The sequence below is a fragment of the Octodon degus genome, unplaced genomic scaffold (assembly GCF_000260255.1).
Source record: "Octodon degus isolate 3935 unplaced genomic scaffold, OctDeg1.0 scaffold00146, whole genome shotgun sequence".
Classification (NCBI taxonomy): domain Eukaryota; kingdom Metazoa; phylum Chordata; class Mammalia; order Rodentia; family Octodontidae; genus Octodon; species Octodon degus.
In genome coordinates, this window is record NW_004524722.1 from 3,131,155 (window position 1) to 3,158,937 (window position 27,783).

The window sequence follows — 27,783 nt, forward strand, 5'->3', positions numbered from 1 at the left end:
GCTGTCTTGTGTTGTGGGGATCGAACCACAGCAACCTGAGCCTGACTGCTTTGTTGAAGCAGCCACTTAAAGAACTGAGCTAAGGGGCAGGCCCCCAAAAGTTTATTCTTAAGGTAGGTATTTTTAATCCTACCAGACAACAACTGGGACTCTGATGCCATCTAGTGGCAACACTTAAGTAGACTTTTTGATTCAGTTGCTTTGTTCACTCACGTCTCACGCTTCAGAAAGCCTGATATATGGAAAAACCTCGGCCGTAGTGTCTCTTCTAAGACTTAGGGCATATGACATAAAGTCATGAATGATCCAATCCTGAAAAGTGCCAAGTTCAGGCAGGGGTGTTCAATGGACAACAGTGTGGGCAGAAGCTACCAGGAAAGATTTGCTAAAAGCAGTAGAACCCTGTAGTTCTGAAGGAGCCTTGGATTTGGCTAGGTGGACAGGGAAAACAACAGCCACTGTTCTCTCTTCCCCTGAGTCTGCAAATGGTGGTGAAACTGAAGAATTAGAGTGAAACTAACTCTCACAAACTCACTCAGCAAACATTTCCTGAAGAACAATCCCAGCTTCTCTGAATAGAAAACAAGAATTTGCAACATCCTAATTATCTCTCCATGAGTGAAACATTTGGATAACATCAGATGCTATCAATAAGAGCTACTCTATATTTAATTAGACTACTTTTTGTAGACTGAACATGGTGGCACATGCCTGTAATCCCAGTGCTTGGGAGGCTGAAAATAGGAGGATCACTATGAGTCCAATCTGTGTAGTGAGACCCTGTAGACCCTGTACTAAATTCATGGGGAAAAAAAAAAAAAAGTAGATTGCTTTTTGTTTCTAGCTGGAAGATAGTCTGAGTAAAGAGAAACAAAACCTCATAATTACTTCTAAATGATGTAAAGAGTCAGAAGACAACCTCCAGATTCTTATTCATTCACAGGTATTTCTCATGTGGCCCTGAGATGAGGTCACACACAAGGAAGTGTATATGGCATGTACATTACAATGCTCAGAACAAAGAACTGGTCAAAGGAAACTGACTACTTTGCTTTTATTTGCATAACTCTTACACGGCACAAATGCAATGTATAACAACATAAAACTACAATACTGTAGTGTACAGAATAATCAGGAAAAACTGCTACACTGCATAAACATGGTCCTACTGTACACAAAACACATTAAGGCTCCATAAACAAGACATACAGAACTGTACAAAAAAAAGACGTTGTAAGTTCAAAGAGCTGTTAAACAGGTAGGTCATTAAAGGAGAAATAGCTGTATTTCATACAAGGTCTTGCCACATAGCCCAGGCTAGCCCTTAACTCCTGGCTCAGCCTCCCTAGTGTTGGGATTACAGACATGCACCACCACACTCAGTGCCAGATCCCTTTTATGTCAGAAGAATAAGAATTCCTGAAAGGACTTCTGAGACCATGCAGTTCCCTGGGCACCATCACGCATCTCTTCGAGATCATGCAGATAGGCACCTGGGCACCATCTGTGAGGCTGCAGATGCTTGGCACTGGCAACTGTTAGTATTCTCATCACCTCTTAATCTCTCCCTCTTCTGGGCTCAGATCACCTACCATGCTTGGACGAAAAGGAATACTGCTAATGAAATGAAAGCCACAAGTCAGGTAGTACAATAATGTAAGAGACTCACAGTAATACAACAAATAGCTTGAAAACATCAACTGAAAAAAGTGCTAATAAATGGACTCAGGTCACCTAAGTCCATGGCTCTGTTTAATATTTATACAAATAGTTTGAATGAAGGAGTGGATAACCAAGTTGTGGACAGCAAAAAAGTTAGGGGTGTGGTGGAAATTGGAATAAAAGGCAGATGTCAAACATGCAAAAAGAAATAAGATCTAAAATAAATAAATTTTGTTTGTAGATTCTAGCTGTAACATTGCATGAGCTAATAAGCTGAAATGAAGACCAAAACCACACAATAAAACCTACCAAGTAAATGAAACAGATCTAGGGGTTTCAGTTGATCACAAATTGCTACAGAGTATATGTCAACAAAGCTGCTGCCAGAAAAAAAGTCCAGGCAACCATAGACTACACAATTAAGAATACAGCATTGGCTGGCAAGTACAAGGTCCTGAGTTCAATTCCCAGTACTGAAAAAAAAGAAAACAAAAAAACAGCCAGGATGGAGGCAGAAACTCCAGTATTCTCTGCTCTGGCAGGTCATCTCTGGGGCCCTGGGGTTAGGTCTTAGGACCACAAAACCATACAAAGATCACTGACAAATGGGCAAGGTCATAAAACAGCTGCCAGGATTAGTCTGGAAACCAAATCACATAAGGAACAACGAAGGGCACTTGGATTATTAGCCCTGGGGAAGAATATGGGAAGGCATGGCTATTATCATCAGTTATCTAAGAGAGTTGTCAAGAGACCTGGGAAGCAGATATATGCAGTATAACTTCTACTACTTGGTAGGACACTGCTGGAATACCCTAAAGAGCAGAAACATGGTTGGCAATTCTCATCTAACACACCTTCAGCAAATGGTTGTCCCCATCAAATGAAACAAGCTCTTTCCTGTTGCTAATACGTGTGGTACACAGTTCTCCCTTGTGACCCTTCTGCCTCTGGCCCAACCCACTGTCTTTCATAGAAGCACAAAGTAAATTTATGCCACGTCTTAGATGTACTCTCCTAATACCTACAATTATGTCATCTCTCCCAAGTCTTCTCCGTACCAGGTAGGAGAGTCAGTCAAGCAATCATTTAATAAACGCTTACTGAACATTTAATGGATATCACACTAAGAACTAGAAAATTCAGAAGTGAAAAACAAGGCCTTGGGGCCAGCAAGATAGCTCAGCACCTGCTTGGTAAGCTTAGGCAAGTTCAGGGACTACGGTTCAATTCCCAGCACCACGCGCCAGCACCACGCCCAGGGCAGGCTGAGCCGGCCAGAGTCTGGTATAGTGTGGCACACCTGTAATCTCAGCATTGGGGAGGCTGAAAGTAGGAGGATCACTACAAGTCCAAGCTGCGTAGTGAGACCCTAATTAATTAAAAACAAGGCCTCAAGAATTTAAATCGACTGAGGAGGAACATGTAACTACAATTCAGTATCATAAGGTCTATACTGGAGTAAGCACAGTGCCCAGAAAAGTACAAAGAAGCAAAGAACTCAATGAGAGGGAACCAAAAATGGCCTAGTAGGCCCAAATGCAACAAGGGCTCTTTTTTAAAAAATGTGTTTGGTTGTTACAGGGTCTCACTACACAGCTTGGACTCAATGATCCTCCTGTTTCCAGCCTCCCCAGCGCTGAGATTACACGCATGCGCCACCACACCAGGACTCTGGCCGGCTCAGCCCACCCTCGGGGTGGGGCTGGCACAGCATGTGGTACTGGGGATAGAACTGTGGTCCGCCTTGTTCTTGCCTAAGCTTGCCTAGGCAGACATTTTAGCCCACTGAGCTTTCGCATTGGCCCCCAAAAAAGAGCTCTTGATAAGCATTCCAGGGTGAGGGAACGAGGTACACTGGAGAGAGTGCAACCTTTTCAGAGATAGGTGAGAAATGGAGCCTCTTGAGGTAGGAAAGAACCAGAGGATGCTGACATGTGTATCTCAGCTAGAAATTTTTATAAAATTCTGAGGATAAATGTTTTGTACTCTCTAGCCACATTTCAGTAATCTTCTTAATGTTATGACCTAAGGAAAAATTCATAACACTTTCAAGATTCCCAAGTAGGAAGCTGGGCATGGTGGCATACACCTTAATCCCAGCATTCAGGAGGCTGAGGCAGGAGGATTGCAAGTTCAAGATCAGCCTGGGCTACCCAGGGAGTTCAGGACCAGCCTGAAATACATAGTGAGACCCTGTTTCAAAAACAAACAAACAAAAAAATCCAGGTAAGAAGTAGTAAGATTTTACCACTCATCCATTCCAAGAGGGAACAGCAGTTCAGGGGGAGGAAATCTGAAAATATATTTTGTAGGAGACAGAGATGATGAAAACTTCTCCTGGGAGACCATTAAAAATAGGACAGATACTTTTCCAGGCATAAACTTCTCTCTTCCCCTAACATCCCTGTGGGAACTAGGGAGTAAGTAATATTAGGCTCTGAATAGATGATGAAAACCAGCTACAGAGAAGCCAAAAGGCAAGCCTGGTTTGGGTCAGGTTTCCAATCCAGATCTTCAGTCTTTTACTGCCTCCATACATCATTCACTGAGTTTCTGGGAGAACCTTGGAAAAGATGGAGAGGGAGGATGAAGGGGAGTTTCTGAGACGACTTGGGATCCAAAGGAAGGACATAAGCAAAAGTCATTTAAGAAGCAAACTCAGAATTAAAATCAGAAACAACTAACAGAAACAGACAATTTCCTGCAGTTTCTGAGAGAAACCTATGGAAAAAGTACTTAACCAAGAATTACATTTAGGTTTTAGGTCCAGTTCTCCAAATTAATGGTCATATCCTCCCACCAATCGCTTTAAATTTCTGTTCCACGGTTTATGCTGGAAAAGAGCAATAAATTCTTATTCTCTTTTATAGAATTTTTCATACAAAAAATTTAAATCCATCAACTAATTTAAACTATAGGGATATAAGGTGGTACATGCCTGTAATATAGCTACTCTGAGGCAGGCAGATCCCAAGTTTGGAGCCAGCTGGGGCAACTTACTAAGAACCTACCTGTCTCAAAATAAAAATAAAATCCCTAGTTCCTGGATAGGCAGAACCAATATATTCAAAATAGCCATACTTCCAAAATTGACATTCACATTTAACGCAATTCCAATTAAAATAGTGACAGCATTCTTCACAGAACTGGAGAAAATAATCCTAAAATTCACACAGAACCAGATGAGATCTAGGATAGCAAATGCAATCTTAGGCAACAAGAGCAAACCAAAAGAAATCACAATCACAGACTAGAAGTTATATTATAAGCATCACTACAAACATGATAAAAACAACATCGTATTGGCAAAACAAAATCCCAGACATAAAGATCAATACAACACAACCGATACAGAAACAAGTGTTCTAATGCTCAATTATTTGATCTTTGATTGATTGACTGCTTTTTTTTTTTTTTTTTTTCTTTTTTTGAAACTGGGAATCAAACTCAGGACCTTGCACTTGCCAGGCAGGTGCTGCACCTCTGAGCTAAATCCTCAGCTCCAATTATTCAATCTTTAACAAAGGGATCAAAAATCACAGGAAAGACGGCCTCTTTAATAAAGGATACTAGGAAAACTGGCTATCCACATGCAGAAGATTGAATGTAGACCTGTATCTGTCATCATATACTAAACTAAAACCAAAATAGATCAAAGAACTGTTAAAATGAAACACTCGCCAAACATGATCCCAGCATTCCAGAGTTTAACACAAGAGGACAACCACAAATTCAAGGACAGAGCTACATAGTGAGTTCAGGGCCCATCTGAAATACAAAAAACAAAGGAAACTAGAAACACTTAACCTGCTGGAAAATAAAATAGGTAAAACTCTTCAAGTCATGGGTGTAGATGAGGACTTTCTCAGCAGAATCCCAAGTGCACATGAAATAGTACCAAGAATCAAGTGGGATCATATCAAGTTAAAAGCTTGTGTACAGTGAAGGAAACAACCAGTAGAGTGAAAAGACAGCCTACAGAATGGGGAAAAAAATTGCCAGCTATTCCTCAGAAGACTAATACCTAGAATACAGAAAGAACTAAAAATATTAGATTCCTCCCATAAATAAAATTCAATCAAAAAATGGGCAAATTAAGTAAGTAGATACTTCACAGGAGTACAAATGGCCAATAAACACAGGAAGAAATGCTCAACAATGCTTGCTTTTGAGAAATGCAAATTAAAATAGCACTGAGAGTCCATCTTACTCCAGAAAAGTGGCCATCACCAAAAAACCAAATATATGACAACAAATTCTGTCAAGGCTTCAGGGGAAAAGGAAGCTTTCTACGTTGTTAGTAGAAATGTAAGCTAGTACAACTACTGTGGAAATCAAAATGGAGATTCCTCTAAAGACTAGAACTAGGAATTCCATCTGACCCACCTATTCACTTTCTTAGGTATCTTTCCTAAAGACATATTACAGTGACTCATTCATATCCATTTTATAGTGACACAATTCATAAAAGCTCGGTCTTGGAAGCAGCCTACATGCATAACAGACAAATGAATAAAGAAAAGGTGGTATTTATACACAATGGAATACTGCTCTGCCATAAGGAAAAACTGGAGATTCTACAGGAAAATGTATGCATCTTGAAACCATATATTAGGTGAAATAAACTCGACACACAAATTTAACTATCACATTGTTTCTCTTACGTGAGAAACCCAAAATATACATAAAGAGCAAAATAAAAGATAATAGGAAGTAGGGAGACAGACTATGAAGGGGATCAAGAGATGGAGTGAGAGGGAGGGGAGTGGAGGGAAGGGGAAGAAGAACAAGGAATTAAAATGCATTATGGCCGGGCACACTGGTCCATGCCTGTAATCCCAGCACTTGGGAGGGTAAGGCAGGAGGATCACCATGAATGAATTCAAGGCCAGCCTGGGCTACACAGTGTGTTCAAGGCCAGCCTGAACTGCATAGTGAGACCTTGTTTCAAAAAGAGAGATGTGTTATGTATTTATACCAACTTCACACAAGAAATGTAAACATTAGGTACTGCAAATATGTACTAAAAAAATAAATGTAAGAAATGCAACCAAAGCCCAAAAAACTGAAAAGAAAAAATAGGTGGGGTGGGGTGACATAGCTCAGCACTATAGCATTTGTCTAGCATGTAAGAGGCCCTGGGCTCAACAGCACCAAAACAAAAAAAAAAAAAAACAAAAACCTGGGAGTAGTATTACTGTTGCTGAACTGGAAAGAACGGTGTCTGGCAAAGAAGACAGTGGGCTCTCTTGCTCCAAATAAAGGTTAGTTTAGCTTTTTCTTGTTTCAATTTGAAGACTCAATTTGAGCACCTACAGGGCATCCTGGAGAGCTACCAAGTCACAAAGGCCAGTGCACAGGGACCAGAACAACGATCAGAACAGGCGTTGTCCATGCTACTCCAGGTCCCAGAGTCTAGGACAGTACTTCTCATCAGGGGCGATTCTGCCTCTTGGGGGACACCCTGGGAAGTCTGCAGACATACTAGGTTGGCACAAGTGGGAGAAGGGTGCTCCTACTCGCTAGTGGGCAGTGGTCCGGATGCTGTTAAACATTCTACAGTGTACAGGAATTAGCTCTCCAAAACAAAGAATAATCTAGCCTAAAAAAAAAAAGAAATTGTTTTGAAACTTTGGTCTTAGGGAGAACAGAACTATGCTTGTGTACTTGGTGGTCATGATTGAATCACTGAAAGATTTGGCAACCAACATGTACTAGTGAAGAACAAAAAATTGTACTCACTTTGAGAGAAATACCAGTCTTACCAGTCCCATCATGGCTAATCTCAAATAGTTCCTGTTCCTGCTACTTGCTACTTAACAATCATCCTAATGCCTTGCTTTTATGAAACATTCCCTGGGGGGTTGTTTGGATTTTTTAAAATACCTATTCCTCATTTCAAAGACATTCTACACTTGATCTTAGCCAAAAGGCCGAGAAGCGATAAAGACATTCTAATGTATTATTTATATTTTTATTTGTGCCTGTGTATACAAACTTTTTCCACCTTTTTTTCTTCTGTCTTTTTAAGACAGAGTTTTACTATACAATTAATGCTGCCCTCAAACTCTCCACAATCCTTCTGCCTCAGCCTCCCAAGTGATGGGATTACAGGCACTCACCATATAAATGTATTTTTAATTTTTTTTTTTTTTTTTGCAGAACCGGGGATTGAACTCAGGCCCTTGCGCTTGCCAGGGAAGCGCTTATTCCACTGAGCCATCTCCCCGGCCCCTTAATTTCTTAATTGATGCTATGCTATATATCTTTCTGTCCACTATCACCATTCTAACTCACTGTAGTTCTCGAAACTACAGCCAGAGCAGTTAGACAAGATAATGAAATAGGGGCCGGGGAAATGGCTCAGTGGAATAAGCGCTTCCCTGGCAAGCACAAGGGCCTGAGTTCAATACCCGGTTCTGCCAAAAAAAAAAATAATAATAATAATAATAATGATGATGATGATGATGATGATGATGATGATGAAATAAAAGGAATAAGGATAGGAAAGGAAGAAGCTAAATTATCATTATTTATGTATGACATGATACTCTACATAGAAGATGCCAAAAACTCCACCAAAACACTTCTAAATTTAATAGCCAAATTCAGTAGTGGAGCACTTGCCTGGCAAGCTCAAGGACCTGAGTTCAATCCCCCATTCCGAAAAAACAAAAAAACAAATTCAGTAGTGGAGCTGGGTACACAGCTGACACTCAAAAAATCAAAGGCCTAGGGCTGAGGAGATAGGTTGGTGGTTGTAGTGGTTGGTATATTTCATCAACTTGAAAAGTTAAAAGTTTAAATCAGCTGAGCAATTTTATACCTGGGAATAGAGGCCCCACTCTAGGGCACAGAGGCCCTGCCCCAGGGTGACTCATCAATTAAAGGATATAAAAGGGAATTGAGAAAAGATAGAGCTCCATTTCCTAAAACAGTCAGCTAGGGGTCGCCCTGGAGATGGCTCAGTGGAATAAGTGCAAGGACCCTAATCCCCAGTTCTGCAAAAACATTTAAAAAACAAAACAAAACAAAAAAACGGTCATCTTAAAAGTTGGCCTCCTAGCTTCTAGCATAGACTCTCGGCCTTGCCTTAGATCATTCAGTCTTCTAATATAGACTCATCAGCCTTCCTCACAAACCCATCAGCCTAATACAGACTTGCACAAAAATTCTCCAGTCTCCGGGTGGTGAAATAGCTCAGTGGTCTAAAGCACCTGCTTAGTCAAGCTTAGGCAAGTATAGGGACCATAGCTTGATCCTCAGCACCACATGCCATGCCAATCCTGCCCCCAGAGTAGGCTGAGCCTGCCACCAAAAAAAACCAAAAACCTTCAGTCTCCAGTATACAGATGCCCTCTACAAACTTCCTCATCTGACTCTGTTGTGGCTGACCATCGTAAGACAATCTTATAATTGCTTATACATTTGTACATCTTGTATTATATCTATTCCTCTAGTAAAATCCTGACTGACACAGCAGTCTAAGTGTCTGCCTGGCAAACACAAGGATCCAGGTTGGATCCTCGGTACCTCATGCCATACAAGCCCCAGAACCTCAGGTGTCCCAGGCTAGTCATGGAAACCAGGTGTCGTGGCCCACACCTGTAATCCCAGTAGTGAGACTCTGTACCAAATAAATAAATGATTTAAACAATTATTTTTAAAAAATCAGAAGCCTTCCTGTATACCAATTAACAACCTCCCTGAGAAATTAGAAAAAACAGCACCTTTCACAATAGCATGACAAATGAAATACCTAGGAATCAATCTAACAAAGGACATGGAAGATCCCCTATACTGAAAACTATAGTACTCTGAAAAAGATTAAAGAGAGAATGAAAGGATATCCTTTGCTTTTTGTACTATAGAACCAATATTGTGAAAATGGCCATACTTCCAAAAGTGATATACAGATTTAATGCAACTTTGATCAAAATTCCAACAGCATACCTCACAGAATTAGAGAAAACAATCCTAAAATTCATTTGGACTCAGAGGAGACCTAGAATAGCAAAAGCAATTCTGGACAACAAAGGCAAGGAAAGGGTATCATAATCCCTGACTTGAAATTACACTACAAAGCCACTGTGACAAAAACAGCATGGTAATTGGAGGGGTGAAAATACCAGACCTGAGGATCAGTGGAACAGATTAGAAAAATGCAGAAACAATTCCAGACATATTTAGCCATCTTACCTTTAACAAATATGCCAAACACATTCACTGGAAGGTAGCCTTTTTCATAAATGTTGCTAAAAAAAAAACAAAACAAAACAAAAAAAAAAAAAAAAAAAAAAAACAACCCTAGCTTCCACTTTTCAAAGATTAAAATTAAAACCTTATCTTTTATAACACACTAAACTAAAATTGAAGTGGGATAAAGATCTAAATATTAAAACAGAAACAAAGAACACTTAAAGACACTGGTACAGGCAAAGACTTTATGAACAAAGCCCCAGCTGCACAGGAACTATCACCAAGGATGAACAACTGGGATCTCATCTTATTTAAAAGCTTTTGCACAGGAAGGGAAATCACCAATAGACTAGTGGTTTTCACAATAGAGAAAAGTAATGCTTGCCAGCTGTTCCTCAGACAAAAGATTACTAACTTCTAGAATATATGAAGAACTCAAAAAAAAAAAAAAAAAATCAGACCTCCCAAATTTAAACACCCAATCAAAAAATGGGCATCTAAGATAAATATACTCTCTCAGATGAAGAAATAGAAATGGCAAATAAGGGCTGGAAATACAGCTCAGTAGCATAGCCCCTAGTTTGCAAGTATGAGGTCCTGTGTTCAATTCCCAGTACCCAAAGAAAGGTAAATAAATATTTGAAAAAATACTCAACATTACTAGTCATTTGAGAGATGCAAATTAAAACAATGCTGAGATTCCATCTCACCCCAGAAAGAATGGCTATCAAGAAATCAACAGGGGGGCCTGCCCCTTAGCTCAGTTCTTTAAGTAGCTGCTTCAACAAAGCAGGCTCAGGTTGCTGTGGTTGGATCCCCACAAATCAAGCCAGCCAAACCTGCCCTGAAGGCATTCGGAGCCTGCCCCCCCCCCAAAAAAAAAGAATCAAGAAATAACAAATGCTGGCAGGGATGTGAGGAAAAGGAACCCTTCTCCATTGTTGGTGGGAGTCTAGACTGGTGCAACCACTGTGGAAATGAGTGTGGAGATTCCTGAAAAAGTTAGGACTAGAGGTCCATTTGGCCCAGCTATTCCCCTCTTGGTATCTTCCCAAAAGAATTAAAAGCATCACAGAACAGTGATATACACACCGCCATGTTTACAGCTACACAGTTTGCCACAGCCGAACCTTAGAAACAGCCCAAATGCCCATCAACTGGTAAATGGATAAAGATGTGGGTTTTTAATACAATAGAGTACTATTCTGTCATAAAGAAGGATAAGCTTGAGATGTTTCTAGGTAAATGGTTGCTACTTGAGACCATACACTAAGTGAAATAAATCAGACAAATGTGTAAATACCATATTGTTTCTCTGGTGTGAAAAACTGAAAGTGTAAATGAGGCCCAAAGTGTATAACAGATATTGTGAAATATGAAAAAGCTGTTCAAATGGGGAGAGAAATAAGGGAAACGGTGTGGGAAAGGAAAGAAGGGATAAAGACAAAAAGAACAGAAAGAAAAACTGGATAAGAATAAAGCTTTTGGGGCTGGCCAGATAGCACAGCAGACTAAAGTGCCTTCTTAGGCAGAGCACAGCGGCTGGGGTTCGATCCCCAGCCTGCCGTTCTGGCCCTGCCTCCTGGGAGCGCTGAGACAGCGATGGACACTGGGCCTGGTGGCGCATGCCTGTAATCCCAGCACTTGGGAGGCTGAAAACAGAAGAATCTACTACAAGTCCGATCTGTGTAGTGAGACCATGTAGACCCTGTTCTAAATACATTAAAAAAAAAAAGCTTTTGTAAATAAGGAGGAAAATGGGTAGAGAGGGGAGAAGAATGGGAAAAAATGAAGCAAGATATATTATGTACAAGTACAAATTCCCTATGATGAATGCTAGTTATTATATAGATCTAAAATGTACCAAAATTTTATTTTATTTTGGCAGAGCCAGGGATCAAACTCAGGACCTTGCACTTGCCAGGCAGGCATTTACGCCACTGAGCTATGTCCCCGACCCATAACTATATTTTAAGTATTATATGCTTTTGCTGGATTTTTTTTATAATTTCATATGAATGGAATTGTATGCACTTTTATGACTTTCATTTATGTATCAGTATTCATAAGATTCATCCACTTCCTTTTTTTTTTTGTGGAACCGGGGACTGAACTCAGGACCTTGCGCTTGCCAGGTAGGTGCTTATTCTGCTGAGCTATCTACCTGGCCTCTCAAAATTTTAAAAAGTACGCACACAAAAAAGCTCTGTAGGGCCAGCAGGATAGCTCAGCTGACTAAATGCCTGCTTAGGCCAGTGCAGGGACCTGGGTTGATCCCCGGCACCACAGGCCATGCCAGCCACACTCCCCAGCGTGCTGAGCCAGCCACCAAGACCAGGCGTGGTGGTGAACACCTGTAATCCCAGCACTGGGGAGGCTGAAAACAAGGATCACTAGGAGTCCGAGGTGCTAATAAGACCCTGTACCAAATACATTTTTTAAAAAGCTCTTTACTGTACAATCTTAAATAATCTTCACTACATGAGGTAGGTTTCATCACTTCACACTGAAGACAGGAAAAAACCGGGGCTCAGAGATGTATAAAAGCTAATAGGTAGAAGGTAGTCTTACTGCTGTTTAATGCAAGCAGATTGTCCTCCATTTTTTTTAATACTGCCCTCAAGGACAAAAAGCTCCAACTTCTAATAACTTTAAAAAGGATAGGGGCCGGGGAGATAGCTCAGTTGAAGAAGCGCTTGCCTGGCAAGTGCAAGGGCCTGAGTTCAATCCCCGGTTCTGGGAAAAAAAAAGGTGGGGCTAGGAGATGCAGCTATACACAGGCCTCTTGGGCAATTTTCTTCTTCCACAATTAGCACTCGGCATTCTATAGTTAGCACATCTCACCAGTCAAGTCCTGCATGTTTACAGAGCACAGCAAGCAAAGACATGACGGTGCATGTTCCTGTACAACTGCCTCATTAACTTCTATTCACACTTCCATTTCAGGATTAACTAGAAGACGTCAGTGGCTTTCTAACAGTCCTCCACTAAGTCCTTCAGAGAGTCCTGAGGAGGAAGCAAAGGAACTAGGGTTACCCAAAACCTCATAACAAGTAGAACAATCTCTTTACTGCTTTCCATGCTGGGGAGTTATTCCTTAAGATACTGTTTAAAGAAAAGATTTTAAAGCTTAAAAAAAAAGCAGTTAATGAAAATCATTGTGGTATATGTGCGTGTGTGTATCTGTATGTGTGTGTGTACCATTTACTTTCTTCAGAGTAGGTTTTAAAAACTTGTAGATTAACCAATATTATATAATTAAGACTATTTCTAAATACAAGTATAAGTTGGATGCGGTGGTACAAGCCTGTACTTCCAGCTCTCAGGAGGCTGAGCCAGGAGGATCACCATGAGTTTGAGGCCAACCTGGGCCACACAGTGAGACGCTGTCTCGAAATAAAATAAAATAAATACAAGCACAGAAAAGCACATAGGTCTATCAACAAATGAATGGATAAAGAAAATGTGATACTTAAACACAATAAAGTACTACTGCACCATACAGATAAACTGTAGGACAATGGATGCACTTTGAAACCATAATGTTAAGTGAAAAAATACACACAAGCATAAGTACCACATGGTTTCTCTTATATTAGTTTCTCTTACTTGAGAAATGCAAAATATAAATAAAGAGCAAAATAAAAAAATGATAGAAAGTAGAGAAACATCTTTTTCTTTTCTTTTTTTTGAGTTGTAAACTTTTATTTTTTATTATTTTTAACTCATTATTAACTTTATTGAAGATCAATAATTAGGCCACCACACCCAGCTAGATGTTTCTAGTTGCACCACATGCCAACACTTGGGGTAGCTACAGGCCAATGTTGTCTGGAACTTGTCCCAGCTCAAGGACAAAGATTAGCCTTTCCTCTGATGCTCCAGGCTATACCATGATTCCCTTAATGACAAACCATTTCCAGAGATAACATATGGCATAGTTCAAAATCTGACATACAAAACAGAAGACCTGGGTTCAAATCTCAGTCTAACTTGGTATGGCCAAAACCCAGGCTATGAAAACTAAGGTACTGGCCTCAACTCTTGCCTCAATCCTGTGGGCCTCATTGTCTTCATTTAACATTGTATTTACGCCATAGACCACTGAAGACTAACCTGTGGTATGCATGCCACAGCAGGCTGTTTGCATCACTATAAACTTTACAGTTTGCCATCACTGTCACAGGTTATTAAGTAGATTAAAAGAGTACAACATATAGTAGTTTCCATCATGCAGGTTACAGACCCCTTGGCAAAGTTGACCAAATTATAAAAGGTCTAAATAAGTATATACTAGATAAAAAGGATCATTCAAGGATTAAGACTGAAAGCCATAGAGTAAAATTAGCTGGGTTCAAACAATAGTTTTATCAGAACTTGTCCAAATTACTTAGCCTTTCTATGCCTCAGTTCCTCATCTGTAATTGGGGAAAACAATGTTATTGGGTTGCACAGAGGTTCAATTGAGTCTTTACAAGTGTTAAGAACCAAATAAATGTTAAGTAATGTTACTATACTATGTACCTGTTGTTCTTTCAAAGCACAATTATTTAAAAAAAAAATCAAACAGCACAGGAAATACTTCAAAGAATCAAAAAAAATATATATATATATATATATCTTTTCCCCCTCTCAAAGAAAAGCACAATTATTTTGTAGTGTCTATTGTGCTTTTATGTTTAAAAAGTATTGTTATTTTGAAAAGGCAAAAAACTTCTAAAATAATAGTTTAAAGGACTCTAGTATACTTGTCCAAAGCAGAGTAGTTATGTCTATGATTTCATTCTTTTCAAATTTATTGAGGGTTTCATAGAACATACAGTATATCCTGCAGAATGCCCTATGTGTACTTGTGAAGAATTTACATCCTGTTGTTGTTGGGTAGAGTATTCTTTGCTTTTTAAGCCTACTTAGTATGCACTATTTTTCAAGTTTTCTACTACTTACACAATCTTCTATCTGGCTGTCTACCCATTACTGAAAGTGAGGTGGCCGGGGAGATGGCTCAGTGGAATAAGTGCTTCCCTGGCAAGCACAAGGACCTGAGTTCAATCCCCGGTTCCACCAAAAAAAAAAAAAAAAAAAAAAAAAAGAAAGTGAGGTACTAAAATCTCCAAATATTATTTATAGGATGACTTTTACCTTCAGTTCTATAAAATTTGCTTCACATGATTTGGGCCTCCTTTATTAGTCACATATACAACTATTCTATCTTCTTGGTACTTTGAACTTTTTTTTTTGAGAGTAACAGAATTTATTTCTTATGGTTCCAGAGGCTGGCAAGTCTAAGATGAAGGCACTTGCAGGGTCAGTGTCTAGAGAAGCCTTGCTCTCTGATTTATTTATTTTTTTTCCAAGTGCACTGAACTTTAATCAATGTATACTATACTTTGTTTCTTTTTTTTTTTTAACATTTAGTGTGTGTGTGTGTGTGTGTGTGTGTGTGGCCAGCTCAGCCCACCAGGGGGCGGGGCTGGCTGGCATGTGGTGCTGGGGGATCGAACCGTGGTCCCGGTGCTTTGCCAAGCTTGTTCCAAGTAGGTGCTTTAGACCACTGAGCCATCTCTCCAGCCCTATACTTTGTTTCTTATAACCTTTGTAAATTTAAGTCAATATCCACTTCCTTTCTTTTGTTTGTAATCTGCATGAAATATTTTTTGTATACTTTTTCTTTTTCTTTTCTTTCTTTCTTTTTTTCTTTTTTGGTCTTTTTGAGACAGGATCTCACTATACAGTTCAGGCTGGCCTCTTGAGCGCACTTTGTAGCCCAGGTTGGTCTCGAACTCACAACTACACTCCTGCCTCAGCCTTTTTTTGCTTTTAATTCCTTTGTGTCTTTATATCTGACGCTCTTGTACCCACCTTATCAATGGATTAAGGGGAAGGAGTTAAAATCCAATCTGCTCCGTATTAGGAAAATGTAACCAATTTGTATTTGTATTTGTATTTAATTACTAATAAGGAAGAATTTATTTATGCTATTTGTTTTTTGTATATCATCTGCTTTTTTTCTGATTTCTTCTATTACAACTTTACTGATTTTGTTTTTGTGGTAATATAGATTAATGAGATCTACATCTTATTTGTAAGACTACTTATAGGTTTGGTTTTCCTAATCAAAGTGATCTTCCCCCTTCTAATCAATGAATATCTACTTCATGAAACTGTTTCACAATTTTTAAATGGGAGTATCTTCTTTTTTTCTGGCTATGGAAATAATTTCATGTTTTATTCCTGCTGAATAATTCACCATTTAGATAGACACACACACACACACACACACACACACACGCATGCACGCACACACGCATGCACGCACACACACACACACACACACACAAGTACCCCATAGACTATTCATCATACCACATGAAAAGTTGCTATTTTTCTTTGCTTACATATGGCCCAGCGTTATGCTGGGCCCTGAAAGACTCTGGGTCTCTTGATAGCTGACAAAGAATTGAGAGGCAAAGTGGCTTACATTGTAGGAGCGGGGATGCCTTTGCTTCCACTGTACCAACAGTAGCTGAGCCACCACCAAGGTCGCGATGAGGATGAGGACCATTTCGGCGTGCATGGCTTCATGGCCACGATGTTTGGCATGCATGCGAGCATGTTCAACCCTGAAAGACAAACAAAAGGGGTGAGCCAGGTCAAGGATGGTGTGCTGGTAAAGGGGAAGTGTTTCCCAGGAATACCCTGCCAATCTGTAGCTCAGAATATGCTTTTGTGCTTCATAACAGAAGGGTACCATCTACGCAAATTAGGGGCTAGGATACATTCCCTACATGACCAGCATTTGGGAACAGAATAGAGGCTCTGTGGACCCAGCAACAAAACTCCCCTACAGTGAGTAGCGATCCAGTGATCTATTGCTTGCCCCTCATGACAGAAACCTCCAATGCCCTTCTTGTAGCAAGAAGGAAAAGTCTATGTCCCTGCCCATTTTAGTCCTGTTTCAACCTATCACTGGAAGGAGAAAGTAATCTAGAGAGCTTATAGCCATGAAACCTTAGAATCTTAGTTTACTAAGTCTACTTAGTCTACTATGTATGACACTAACAAAGGGTAACAGTGCAAATGTGTGCTGATTCCAGGGTTAAAATTTTGCTTTGTTCATCCTACCGTCTTTGTCAGAGATCATAAAAACAGTTGAAAACAGAAAAATCTGGGCTGCTTCAACTTTATTCTAGTACAACAATGACTTCATTAGCATCCACAAAATACTGTAGTCTCCTCAAGGGCTCAAGAAAGTTCAGTCACTAGGCAATACACCTGAAAGCTATTTATAAATCTATAGCTGGCATTCTCTGGTCTTGAAGACTGGCAACTAGTGATGCACTTGCAATATTGCCAAAATCTTCCTCCAAGAACAGTCATCCTACCTCTCTGGGTCAGTCAGCCAAGGCTAAAGAAGGAGGAAAAAACTAGAGACAAACTGAATTTAAATGCAGCCTGCAGTCAGAACATTTCCACAAATTCCTCATATACTAGAGCAGTGATAGTAAACTTTTAGACCTTTCTACAATAACCATCAGCCCACTGTGGCATGTGAGCAGACATTCACCAGCACTGTGCTAGAGTATTAGAGAGGAAAAGACAGCATAAATGACATCATCATGGAATTCCTAAGGGCAACAAAAAGAATTGATTCCCAGTGAATAAATTATGAGTAGCTAAATGATAAAGCAAATATAACAAGAAATTAATAGCAGAATCTAGGTGGTGGGTAAAATGGTGTTCAATACATAATTCTTTTAATTTTTTATATAATTTAATTTTTTCATAATAAAATATTAGGAACTTGATGAGCAAAGTAAACAGCCAAACATCAATCTGTTAGCCTTTTATATTATTATAAAATAATTCATTTTATATAAAATCACTTTGGGTGGAAGAAAAATAGAATCAGGAGTCAGAAACTTAGGCTCAGACTCACCTATGGGGCCTTGGCCAAGAAACCTTCCATCTTTCCACCATAATTTCTTCATGTGTCAAAAGAAGTATGCATCTGTTCTCAACACATGGTTGGTATAACGGTAGGCTGAACTAAAAGGTTAGTGAATACTTAGGAAAACCTTAAAACTGAATATGGGGGGTACATCTCTGTAAGCATAGCTACCTGGAGGCTGAGGCAGGACGATCACAAGTTTGAGTTCAACCTGGAAAATTTAGTGAATATATATATATATATATATAGTCTCACTATAAAAAGTTAAGGATATAGCTGAGTGATAGAGCAAACATAAGGTCCTGAATTTAATCACTAGTACTATAAGGAAGGAAAGAGAAAAACGGAAAGGGAAAAGAAGAGAAGGAAAGCTAAGGGCTAGAGTTACAAGGATAGCAAGAAGCTGGGCGTGGTGGTGCATGCCTGTAATGCCACTTGGAAGGCTAAGGCAGGAGGATCACTGAGGGTTCAAGGTCAGTCTGGACTATATAGCAGGACCTTATCTTAAAGGAAAAAAAAAAAAAAAAGAGCAAGAAATAAGCTTCTTGTTCTATCTAGGTAACACATAACCAAATAGATATACACAGCATGAAATCAAATAAAGGGTCTGGAAATTCCTGCTCCAATTTTTAGGGACAGAAAACTCACTACCTCTCAACATAATTTGATTAAAGGAATCATCCAGTTAAAGTTCCTGTTTAATGCAAAAATTATTTTCAAGTTTTTAGGGACAGACAACTCATTATTGCTCAACATATCTTACCTTTTTCTTTTTCATTCTTTCTTTTTATTTTGTACTGGGGATCAAACTTGGGACCTTGTACTTGCTGGGCAGGCACTTATGCTACTGCTCTATATCCCCAGCTCTCAACATATCTTAATTAAAAATACTTACACAATGTATTAACTATTGTTATTCTATTATTTAGTCATGAACTTTTGTTTTACTTTTCTCCATAAAATTAAAATTAATTAATGAATATAAATAAAATCTGACAATGAGTCAAAAATCTCCACCTTATTTTATTATATCTTCAACCATTGGAACTAATCCTCTATGCCAGATAAAACAAAGGACGTAACTACTTATCCTGCTCAGAGCCAACCCTTCAGAAATTTACCATGATCTTATTGAATCAGCCAAACAACAAAACCCTTTCCTGTTCCTAACTCCATTTTTCTGTTACCTTTACCCTAACATTTCTAATCTTTCACCCAGTATGCACAGACCATTGATGTGAAGACTGATACCTGTCTGCCTTCTTTTAGATGACCCAGTTAAAGATCCTAACAAGCAGTGTGTGAAGGTGTTATTATCACCTTCCTTAAGGGAGATAGCACATTTCTATGAACATCTTCTAAATTATTCAAAATACACAAATACACTGGTAGTTGAGATATAAAACTGGCACATTTAGAAATTAAAATCAAGTAAAGTAATGCTGGCTTTATCATATGAGTTGGTATCTTTGTCAATCTATGTTTTATTTTGGTACTGGGAATCGAACTCAGGACCTTGCACTTGTCAGGCAAGTGCTTATGCTGCTGAGCTATCTCCCCAGTTCAATCTACATTTTAATAATTGATCATTTGAATCTACATGAAGAGATTTTCTCACTGTTAAATTGTATTTGGTTGATTTCAGCTTATTGGTCAGCCAGGCACCTTATGAATCCTGTGAACCAAGCACTCTGAAACCCTTTTAACTGCTAAGAAATCATGAAAATAAGGTATTTGTTGATTTTTTTTTTTCCTGATTACAAAATAAGTTAGTAGCAGAGGTGAAATCAGAAGAAATATCTTCCATTTTTCCAGCCAGGGCTCTCCATACTGTATTGCGGATAATGATAACATTAATGATGATAATCATCTTCAAAGCAAGCAACACTTACTGGAAGCTTACCACATGCCAGGCACTGTTCCAAGAATGTCATATATACTAATCCGTGAAGCTCTATAAGGCATAGATACTATTATGATTCTTGTTTTTACAAATGGAGCAAACATGGGGGCTTGCTGGTTAGCTCAGTTGTTTAAGTGTCTGCATGGCCAAACCCAGGCAGGCACAGGGGACCGTGATTTGATCCCCAGCTCCACATGCCACACCAGACCCTCCCTTTTGGCAGCCTGAGGGGGTGGGGGGCGGAATCCTTCTCACAACTGTAGCAAACATAGGCAGTGAGATGCCAAGTAGTACACCTGAGATCACATAGTTAATGGCAGAGGTGGTATTCAAACCCAGATGGATGGTTTGATGACCTATTACCTGTTGGCTCCCTAGTACAAAGGGAGTGACGCAGGAATGACCCAGGTATGTGGACCAATCCGAAAGACCTGTCCTGTCAGCCACTGCATCCCACAGACAAAGAAGAAACCACTTAGCTAAGTGATCTGCACTTCCCAGTTTGTGGGGTCCACACTGCCACACTTACCTCCACTGCTCTTCTGGTGAGAGTTCTGACATATCAACCTGTGGAGATACCACCAGAAAACTGTTACTGTTCCTATCCAACATAAAGTATTCACACGTTCATCAATATATTTTTGCATGCAAAGTATGTTTTATTGTTCTTTAAAAGGGTTGAGGGTTTAGTTTAAATCAGGCTGCATACCTTTTATCAATCTGACATCTCTCATCATCTCAAACTGACTTTAGTTAGCAATACTTCATTAAACCCAAAAAAATAAAAATGTTTCAATTTGAGGGGGGAAAAATCTACTTTTGAGAAAAATTAATATTAGTCTGTAAGGTTTTTTTTTGTTTTTTGGGGGGTTTTTTTGGTCTTTTTGAAATAGGGTCTCACTATGTAGTTCAGGCTGGCCTGGAGCTCACTCTGTAGCCCAGGCTGGTCTTGAGCTTGCAATGATCCTCCTGCTTCTCCTCCCGAGTGCTGGGATTACAGGCATGAACCACCATGCCTGGCTCATTAATTTGTAACTTAAAATAAAATGAAGGGGCTGGTGAGATGGCTCAGTGGTCTAAAACACCTACTTAGAACAAGCTTAGCAAAACACAGGGACTGCGGTTCAATCCCCCAGCACCACATGCCAGCCAGCCCTGCCCCCTGGTGGGCTGAGTTGGCCACACACACACACACACACACACACACAAATAAATAAATAAAAAGAAAAATAAATAAATAAAATAAAATGAAGGTTAAAATTTCATGTTGCTTTACACACCCTTTTCCTCACACAGAACCAAGAATATAATTTTCCTAACTCAGGTAGGAACTAATACTGATAAGACAATAAGAACACATGCATGTGCACATGCAGCCACAAATGCACAAATGTATAAATTCCTCACACAACAACATTCAGGGAAGGACAAAGAGTAAAGGTTTGTGATAGCATTAATCAAAACCCTTGGAGTCCAACAGTATTTGAACTTAGGGGGTATGATGCTTTGATCTTGGCTTTATGGTAAAAGAATCTATTGTCATTTTAATAAAAATGCCATTGTCATTTCATTTCAGAAATAAAAGAATTTTAGAGAGGGGTCCACAGGGTGTTTAGGGTCTCACTACTAGATTGGACTCGTAGTGATCCGCCTGTTTATAGCCTCCCAAGAGCTGGGATTACAGGGGCATGCCACCCTGAGGATCCCTCCCTAAAATTAAATAAATAAATAAATAAATAAATAAATAGATAGATAGATAGATAATTTTAGAGGGCAGGGAGATAGATCAGTAGAATAAGCACTTGCCTGGCAAGCGCAAGTGCCTGAGTTCAATCCTTGGTTCTGCCAAAAAAAAAAAAAAAAAAAAAAAAAATTTTTTTTTTTTTTTTTTTTTTTTTTTGGCAGAACCGGGGGTTGAACTCAGGTCCTCGCGCTTGCCAGAGAAGCACTTATTCCACCGAGCCATCTCCCCGGCTCCAGAAAGAAAGAATTTTGAACAGTACCACAATTTTTTACTTTTCAATTCTAGAAACAGGGGCTGGGGAAGATAGTTCAGTGGTCTAAGTGCCTGCCTGGCAAGCGCAGGTCCTGGGTTAACTCCATGGTACTGCACGCCACACCAGCCCTGGAACCTGCCTCAAAACCTGGTGTGCTGACGCACACCTGTAATCCCAGCACTAAGGAGGGTGAGACAGGAGGATCACTGAGTCTGAGCTGTGTAGCAAGACCCTGTATCAAATAAATAAATAAACAAATATTTTAGAAAATAAAAATAAAATTATAGAAACAATACCAAAAAGTATTATACTGTTTTGCTTCCTGAAATAAGAGAAGAGAGAATCTACAGGTTTGTATTTAGTTTTAAAAACAAATCAAAGCTACTCTGGCAAGAGGAAACAGGCAACTCACATAGCCAGCCAGTACTGAAGTATCACTAGTATGAGATGAGGTCCCAGTCTGCCTCCACTGGCCCAGATACATATGGCTCTGCACAGTGAACTCCAGAGGACAGGATCACTCTAAGTCTATATTCAAAGACTCAGAAGCAGGGTACTATTATACAATATAAAGTGTAGAAGAGCCCAGATAGTAACCCTCCACTTGCTCTGTCAGTATAGTCTGGTTGTAACTGCCTTTGTCAATGAGGAGATGAACAACTTTTCTAGATCAGCACACTGAATCTTCAAAAATGCTACTACACTATTTCATAAGCAACACAGCCCCTTTGCTCCTCATTGGGCTACTTGATGTCTCTCTTCTACCCTATCTCTCATACAGCTTGTGGACACACACACTAGACATTGCTGCTTCTGAACCACTGATTTTTTTTCTTTTAATTTCAGAAAGGAACCTGGTAAGTAATAAGGCAATTAATAGCTAAACTGTACATATAAGAATAGTTTGATAGGGCCAGCCAGATAGCTCAGGGGACTAAAGTGCCTGTTTAGGCAGACACAGCAACCAGGGTTCGATCACCAGCACGTGTGCCAGCACCACCCCTGGGGTGCACTGAGATGGCGACTGAGACTGGGCGTAGTGGCGCACTGCTGTAATCCCAGCACTTGGGAGGCTGAGAACAGGAGAATCACTACAAGTCCAATCTGTGTAGTGAGACCCTGAAGATCTGGTACTAAATACATTGAAATAAAAAAGAATAGTTTGAAAAATAACCAACATGGCATTTCCCAAAACCAAATATTTTGAATTTTCCATTGTTCCTTTGACAGTTTCTGAAAATTCAGAATATAAATGTTTTAAAATAAAAATTTTAAGCTATCAGCATTCTCTGACATCATCAGACAGAGAATCGAGAGTTCTGATACAGCCCACAATTTTATAGTTTGTAGAAAGTGTGCTAAGTCTCTGCTTGAATATCTTCAGGGATAGCCTAGAGTCAGACGCTTCATAAAACAAGTGCTTCCCTGGCTGGGAAAGAGAACTCACAGCTAAGTTCTCCAAGGAGAAAGACTTATCTTCAAATGCCTTTTCTGGGGCTGGAGAGATAGTTCAGTAGAATAAGCACTTGCCTGGAGTCCTAAATTCAATCCCTGGGACCACAAAAATATTTAATTAATTAAATTTTAAAAAATAAATTTAGGGCTGGGGAGATGGCTCAGTAGAATAAGCGCCTGCTTGGCAAACGCAAGGGCCTGAGTTCAATCCCTGGTTCTGCAAAAAAAAAAAAAAAAAAGCAAAGCCTTTTCCTTATGCCGTGCTGGCCCCGCCCCTGGGGCGCCCTGAGACAGGGATGGAGACTGGGCATGGTGGCATGGGCCTGTAATCCCAGCACTTGGGAGGCTGAAAACAGGAGAATCACTAGAGTCCAATCAATGTGGTGAGACCCTGTAGACCCTGTTCTAAATTAAAAAAAAAAAAAAAGGCCAGGGTCTCACTGTACAATTTAGTCTGTCCTTGAACTCTCTATATAGCCCAGTCTGCCTCAAACTCACCACAATCTTCTTTCCTCAGCCTCCTGAGTGCTGAAATTACAGGCATGTGATACCACACCCAGCTTCTAATCTGGGTTTTATAGATTAGGGAAGGCTTTTGGGGATATAAAAATTTTCCAGATAAAAAAATGAGCAGGGCATGGTAGTAGGTTCCTGGGTCCAATTCCCAGTACTAAGAAAAAAGAAAAATAAATATATTCCAGATACTAAAATATGGGCATGAAGGAATATAGTTGTCCAGTATTCCAAAAGTATGAGTAGAGAAAAAGCTACAAGTCAGAATTAGTTGGAGATAAAACTGTCATATAACGTGATAATGACTTTAAACGGCCATATGACAGCAACTATAACATTAGACCAGGACAATGTGAGCTTTAGCTGCCCCATTATTAACTAGTATAATATTCTAACCTCAAAATTCTGGTTGTCTTTGCACTGCTGATACTTGCGGGTGGTTAATTCTTTGTAGGGGGAGGGGTGTCCTGCACCCTGCTAGTGGCATCCCTCATACACCTCATTTGCAAAAACTAAGAATGTCTGCAGACAGATGGATCTAAAACTAGATCAAAAACTGGGATCAAAAACTGTCCCCACCAAAAACCACTGCTCTAGACTGCTACTCTATGAGTTCAGGGCTCAAGTCTTCTGCTTCTTTGTAGCCATCCTGAAGCATGCCCAAGATTCAGTACAGAAGTCACAAAATAAATTCTTATACAAATTGAGCTGAGGGGCCGGGGAGATGGCTCAGTAGGATAAGCACTTGATTGGCAAACGCAAGGATCTGAGTTCAATCCCCGGTTCTGCAAAAAAAAAAAAACAACAACAACAACAAATTGAGTTGAAAATGTTCCTTAATATAAAGAGACAAAGGCCTTAGACACTGTTGAATGAATTGACAAATATTTCTTTGGCAGTTTAAGATGTCTGAAGCCCAGTTTCACACTGTTATAACCAGAAAAGTACCTTAAAAGACCGCAACTTGAGACCGTAGCACTCTGGGAGGCTGAGGCAGGAGGACATTTGGGGCAGGGATGGGAAACTTTCTAAGACCTTGTCTCAAAGAAAAAAAAAACATTTTTTTAAAGGAATATGTAGGTTGGTACAAAGACCCTGGGTTCAATTCCCAGAACTGCAGAGGAGATTAAAAAAAAAAAAGAAGAAAGAACTGGCAGAATTCTGTTCTGCCAGTGAGTCACGTCAGCAGGTATTCTCTGTGTGTGTGTGTGTGTGTGTGTGTGTACTAAGAATGCCAATCACTACTTAAGGAGGGATCAATTCCCAGCACCATATGCCATGCCAGCCCCACCCCCCAGGCACACTGAGCCAGCCACACTCAGCACACTGAGAGGGTGTGGTGACAGACCTGTAATCCCAGCGCAGAGGAGACTGAAAACTGAAAACAGGAGGATCACTATGAGTTGAGCTGTGTAGTGAGACCTTGTACCAAACACATTTTTTTGGGGGGGAGGGGACTGGCTCAGGTTGCCTTAAGGGCAGGTCTGGTGCAGCATGTGGTGCTGGGGATTGAACCGTGGTCCCCTGAACCCAACAGAGTTTGCCCAAGCAGGTGCTTTAGACAATGGAGCTAACCTGCAAGCCCCTCAAATACACTTAAAAAAAAAAACAAAAAAAAACTATTTATGGAGGGCTTCCCTGATTAACATGTCCCACCTAAATTTAAAATTTCCCAAGGTTTAAATGAGGCATAGTGGCACACACTCAGGAGGCTGAAGCAGGAGGTTTGCTTTGAATGCAAGTCCAGTCTGAGCTACAAGTGAGTTTAAGGCTAGCTTGAACTGCAGTGTGAAACCCTGTCTCAAAAAGAAAAAAAAAAAAAAAAAAAATCCAAGGCTTTCTAAACCAATCTGTGTAATAAAGTCAACTACCTTCCTTCCTTCACTACCTGAAGATATTTAAATTGGAGAGAAAATCTAGGTGTGTTGGCACATGCCTATAATCCCAGAATTTAGGAGGCTGAAGCAGGATCATTGTGAGTTCAAAGGCAGTCTGAACTATATAATAAGACCCTGTCTCAAAAAAACAAAGGAAAGAAAATGCTTGAAAAATAACTGATAAGCATCTTGGGAGTATTCATTTGATACCAAGAAGCATCCAGAAAAAGCATGTTAAAAATTACATGACAAAATAAGTACATGGTCGGGGCTGGTGAGATGGCTCAGTGGTCTAAAGCACCTACTTAGAACAAGCTTAGCAAAGCACAGAGACCGCGGTTCAATCCCCAGCACCACATGCCAGCCAGCCGCGCCCCCTGGTGGGCTGAGCTGGCCACACACACACACACACACACAAATAAATAAAAATAAAATAAAATAAAATAAGTACATGGTCAAGGAGGCAGGACAAGTTCACTGAAGGAAAAATTAGGAAGATACAGAAAACTGGGCCAGGCCCAGAGGTGCATCTCTGTGACACAGTAGATCAAACATGGTACCACATAACATGCCTTAGTTTCTCCCTCTGAAAAATAGGAAAGTGCAATCAAGGTGACCAAATGATTCTACTGTCTTCTCTCAAGGAGAGTGGGCACACTGTGTTTGAAGTGGCTGGAGAGCTGACTTACAGGACAGCAATGCTTGCAGAACCTCAGGGAAAGCAGCTGAGAGGAGCAAGCATTAAGGCTTAGGCTAGATTTGTGGCTAAGAAGATTGCTATGATTTAGACTTAGAATGCCCTTCAAAAGCCAAATGTGGGGGGCCTGCCCCTTAGCTCAGTTCTTTAAGTGGCTGCTTCAACAAAGCCGTCAGGCTCAGGTTGCTGTGGTTTGATCCCCACAACTCAAGCCAGCCAGTCATGCCTTGAAGGCATTCAGAGCAAAAAAAAAAAAAAAAAAAAAAAAAAAAAAAAAAAAAGCCAAATGTGGGCTGGCCAAACAGCTCAGCAGATTAAAGCACTGGCAAGCAGGCTCATGGGCTAGGGTTTTAAATCCCGGGCCTGACGTGCTGAGAAGCAATTGATGCTAGGCATGGTGGCACATGCCTGTAATCCCAGCTCTTGGGACTTGGGAGGCTGTACACAGGTGGGTCACTACGAGTCCTATCTAGTAGTGAGACCCTGAACACCCTGTAGACCCTTCACTAAAATACAGAAAAAAAAAAAAAAGCCAAATGTGTTCAGAGGTGGAGCTTCTGGAAGATGACCAATCACGGGGGGCGCTGCTGACTGCTTTTAGGAGGTGGGATCTGGTCGGAAGAGGTGTCACAGGGAGCATGACCTGGAAGAGTGTATTTCCTTCCCAGTATTCATCCTCCCCCTCTTCCTCCCTCTCTCTCTCCCCTTCTCTTCCTCTCTTTCTCTGGGTAAGAGAAACATATGATCCAGCCCCAATATTTGCCTTCAAACTAAAAGGTTATTTAAATGACATGCAAACCAGTCTTCTGGCTCAAATGGAAAAACAAGAAAAGCTGTAAACTATAACTATAATTAACCTGTACCATCTGGAAAGACATCTTTCTTTGTTCCCTCATTAAGGAGTCTACTCTTTTGGGGCCACGCACTACTCTAGTCTGAAGGCACTTGGTCTAAAGCCCAGGCAGCTAAGCAGATGGGCTCTCAGGGCAAAGGTACCAAATGATGGGCCCCATAACTAACTTGTTAAGACCTACAGGGGGAATGTTTTATTGCTAGCTAAGCGCGTCTCTCTCATATTCTCACAATGCCTAGACATGTTAATCTACATATAGCCAGATTGGAAAAAAGTTAAACCAAGCCAGGAGTGGTAGCACATATTGTAATCCCAGTCTGACAGGCTGAAGCAGGAAAATCCAAAATTTAAACCCACCCTGGACAATTTAGTGATTTAGTGAAACCTTGTCTCAAAACAAAAAAAAATTTAAAGGGTTGGACCTGTAGCTCAGTAGGAAGACCTGGGTTTAAGCCTCACTACTGCAAAGGAAAAGGAAAGGAAAGAAAGGACAGGAAAAGGGAGAAGAGATAGAAGAGAGAAAAAGGGTGGGCACAATGGCTGGCTGGGTGACCAAAAATGTCAGGGCAAGAGAAAATTTCACAAAGATGGAAAACCATCAAAAGTTGGCTGCTAGGGGGCCTGCCGGTTAGCTCAGTTGTTTAAGCACCTGCTCACGCAAATGTAGTCAGGT

General features: G+C 40.2%; 1 protein-coding gene and 1 pseudogene across 2 annotated transcripts in view; both read right to left on the reverse strand.

The window, feature by feature from the left end:
- Rnf121 (ring finger protein 121) overlaps positions 1-27,783 on the reverse strand; it is a 78,118-nt gene that overhangs the window by 27,069 nt on the left and 23,266 nt on the right. For both annotated transcript variants that reach the window (XM_004641953.2, XM_023702049.1), the window contains 2 exons: positions 20,248-20,285; positions 16,346-16,487 (listed from right to left, as the gene is read on the reverse strand). In XM_004641953.2, the coding sequence (XP_004642010.1) occupies positions 16,346-16,487; positions 20,248-20,285 (180 nt within the window). The remainder of the gene's footprint in view (positions 1-16,345; positions 16,488-20,247; positions 20,286-27,783) is intronic.
- LOC111812859 lies at positions 7,524-7,610 on the reverse strand (annotated as a pseudogene).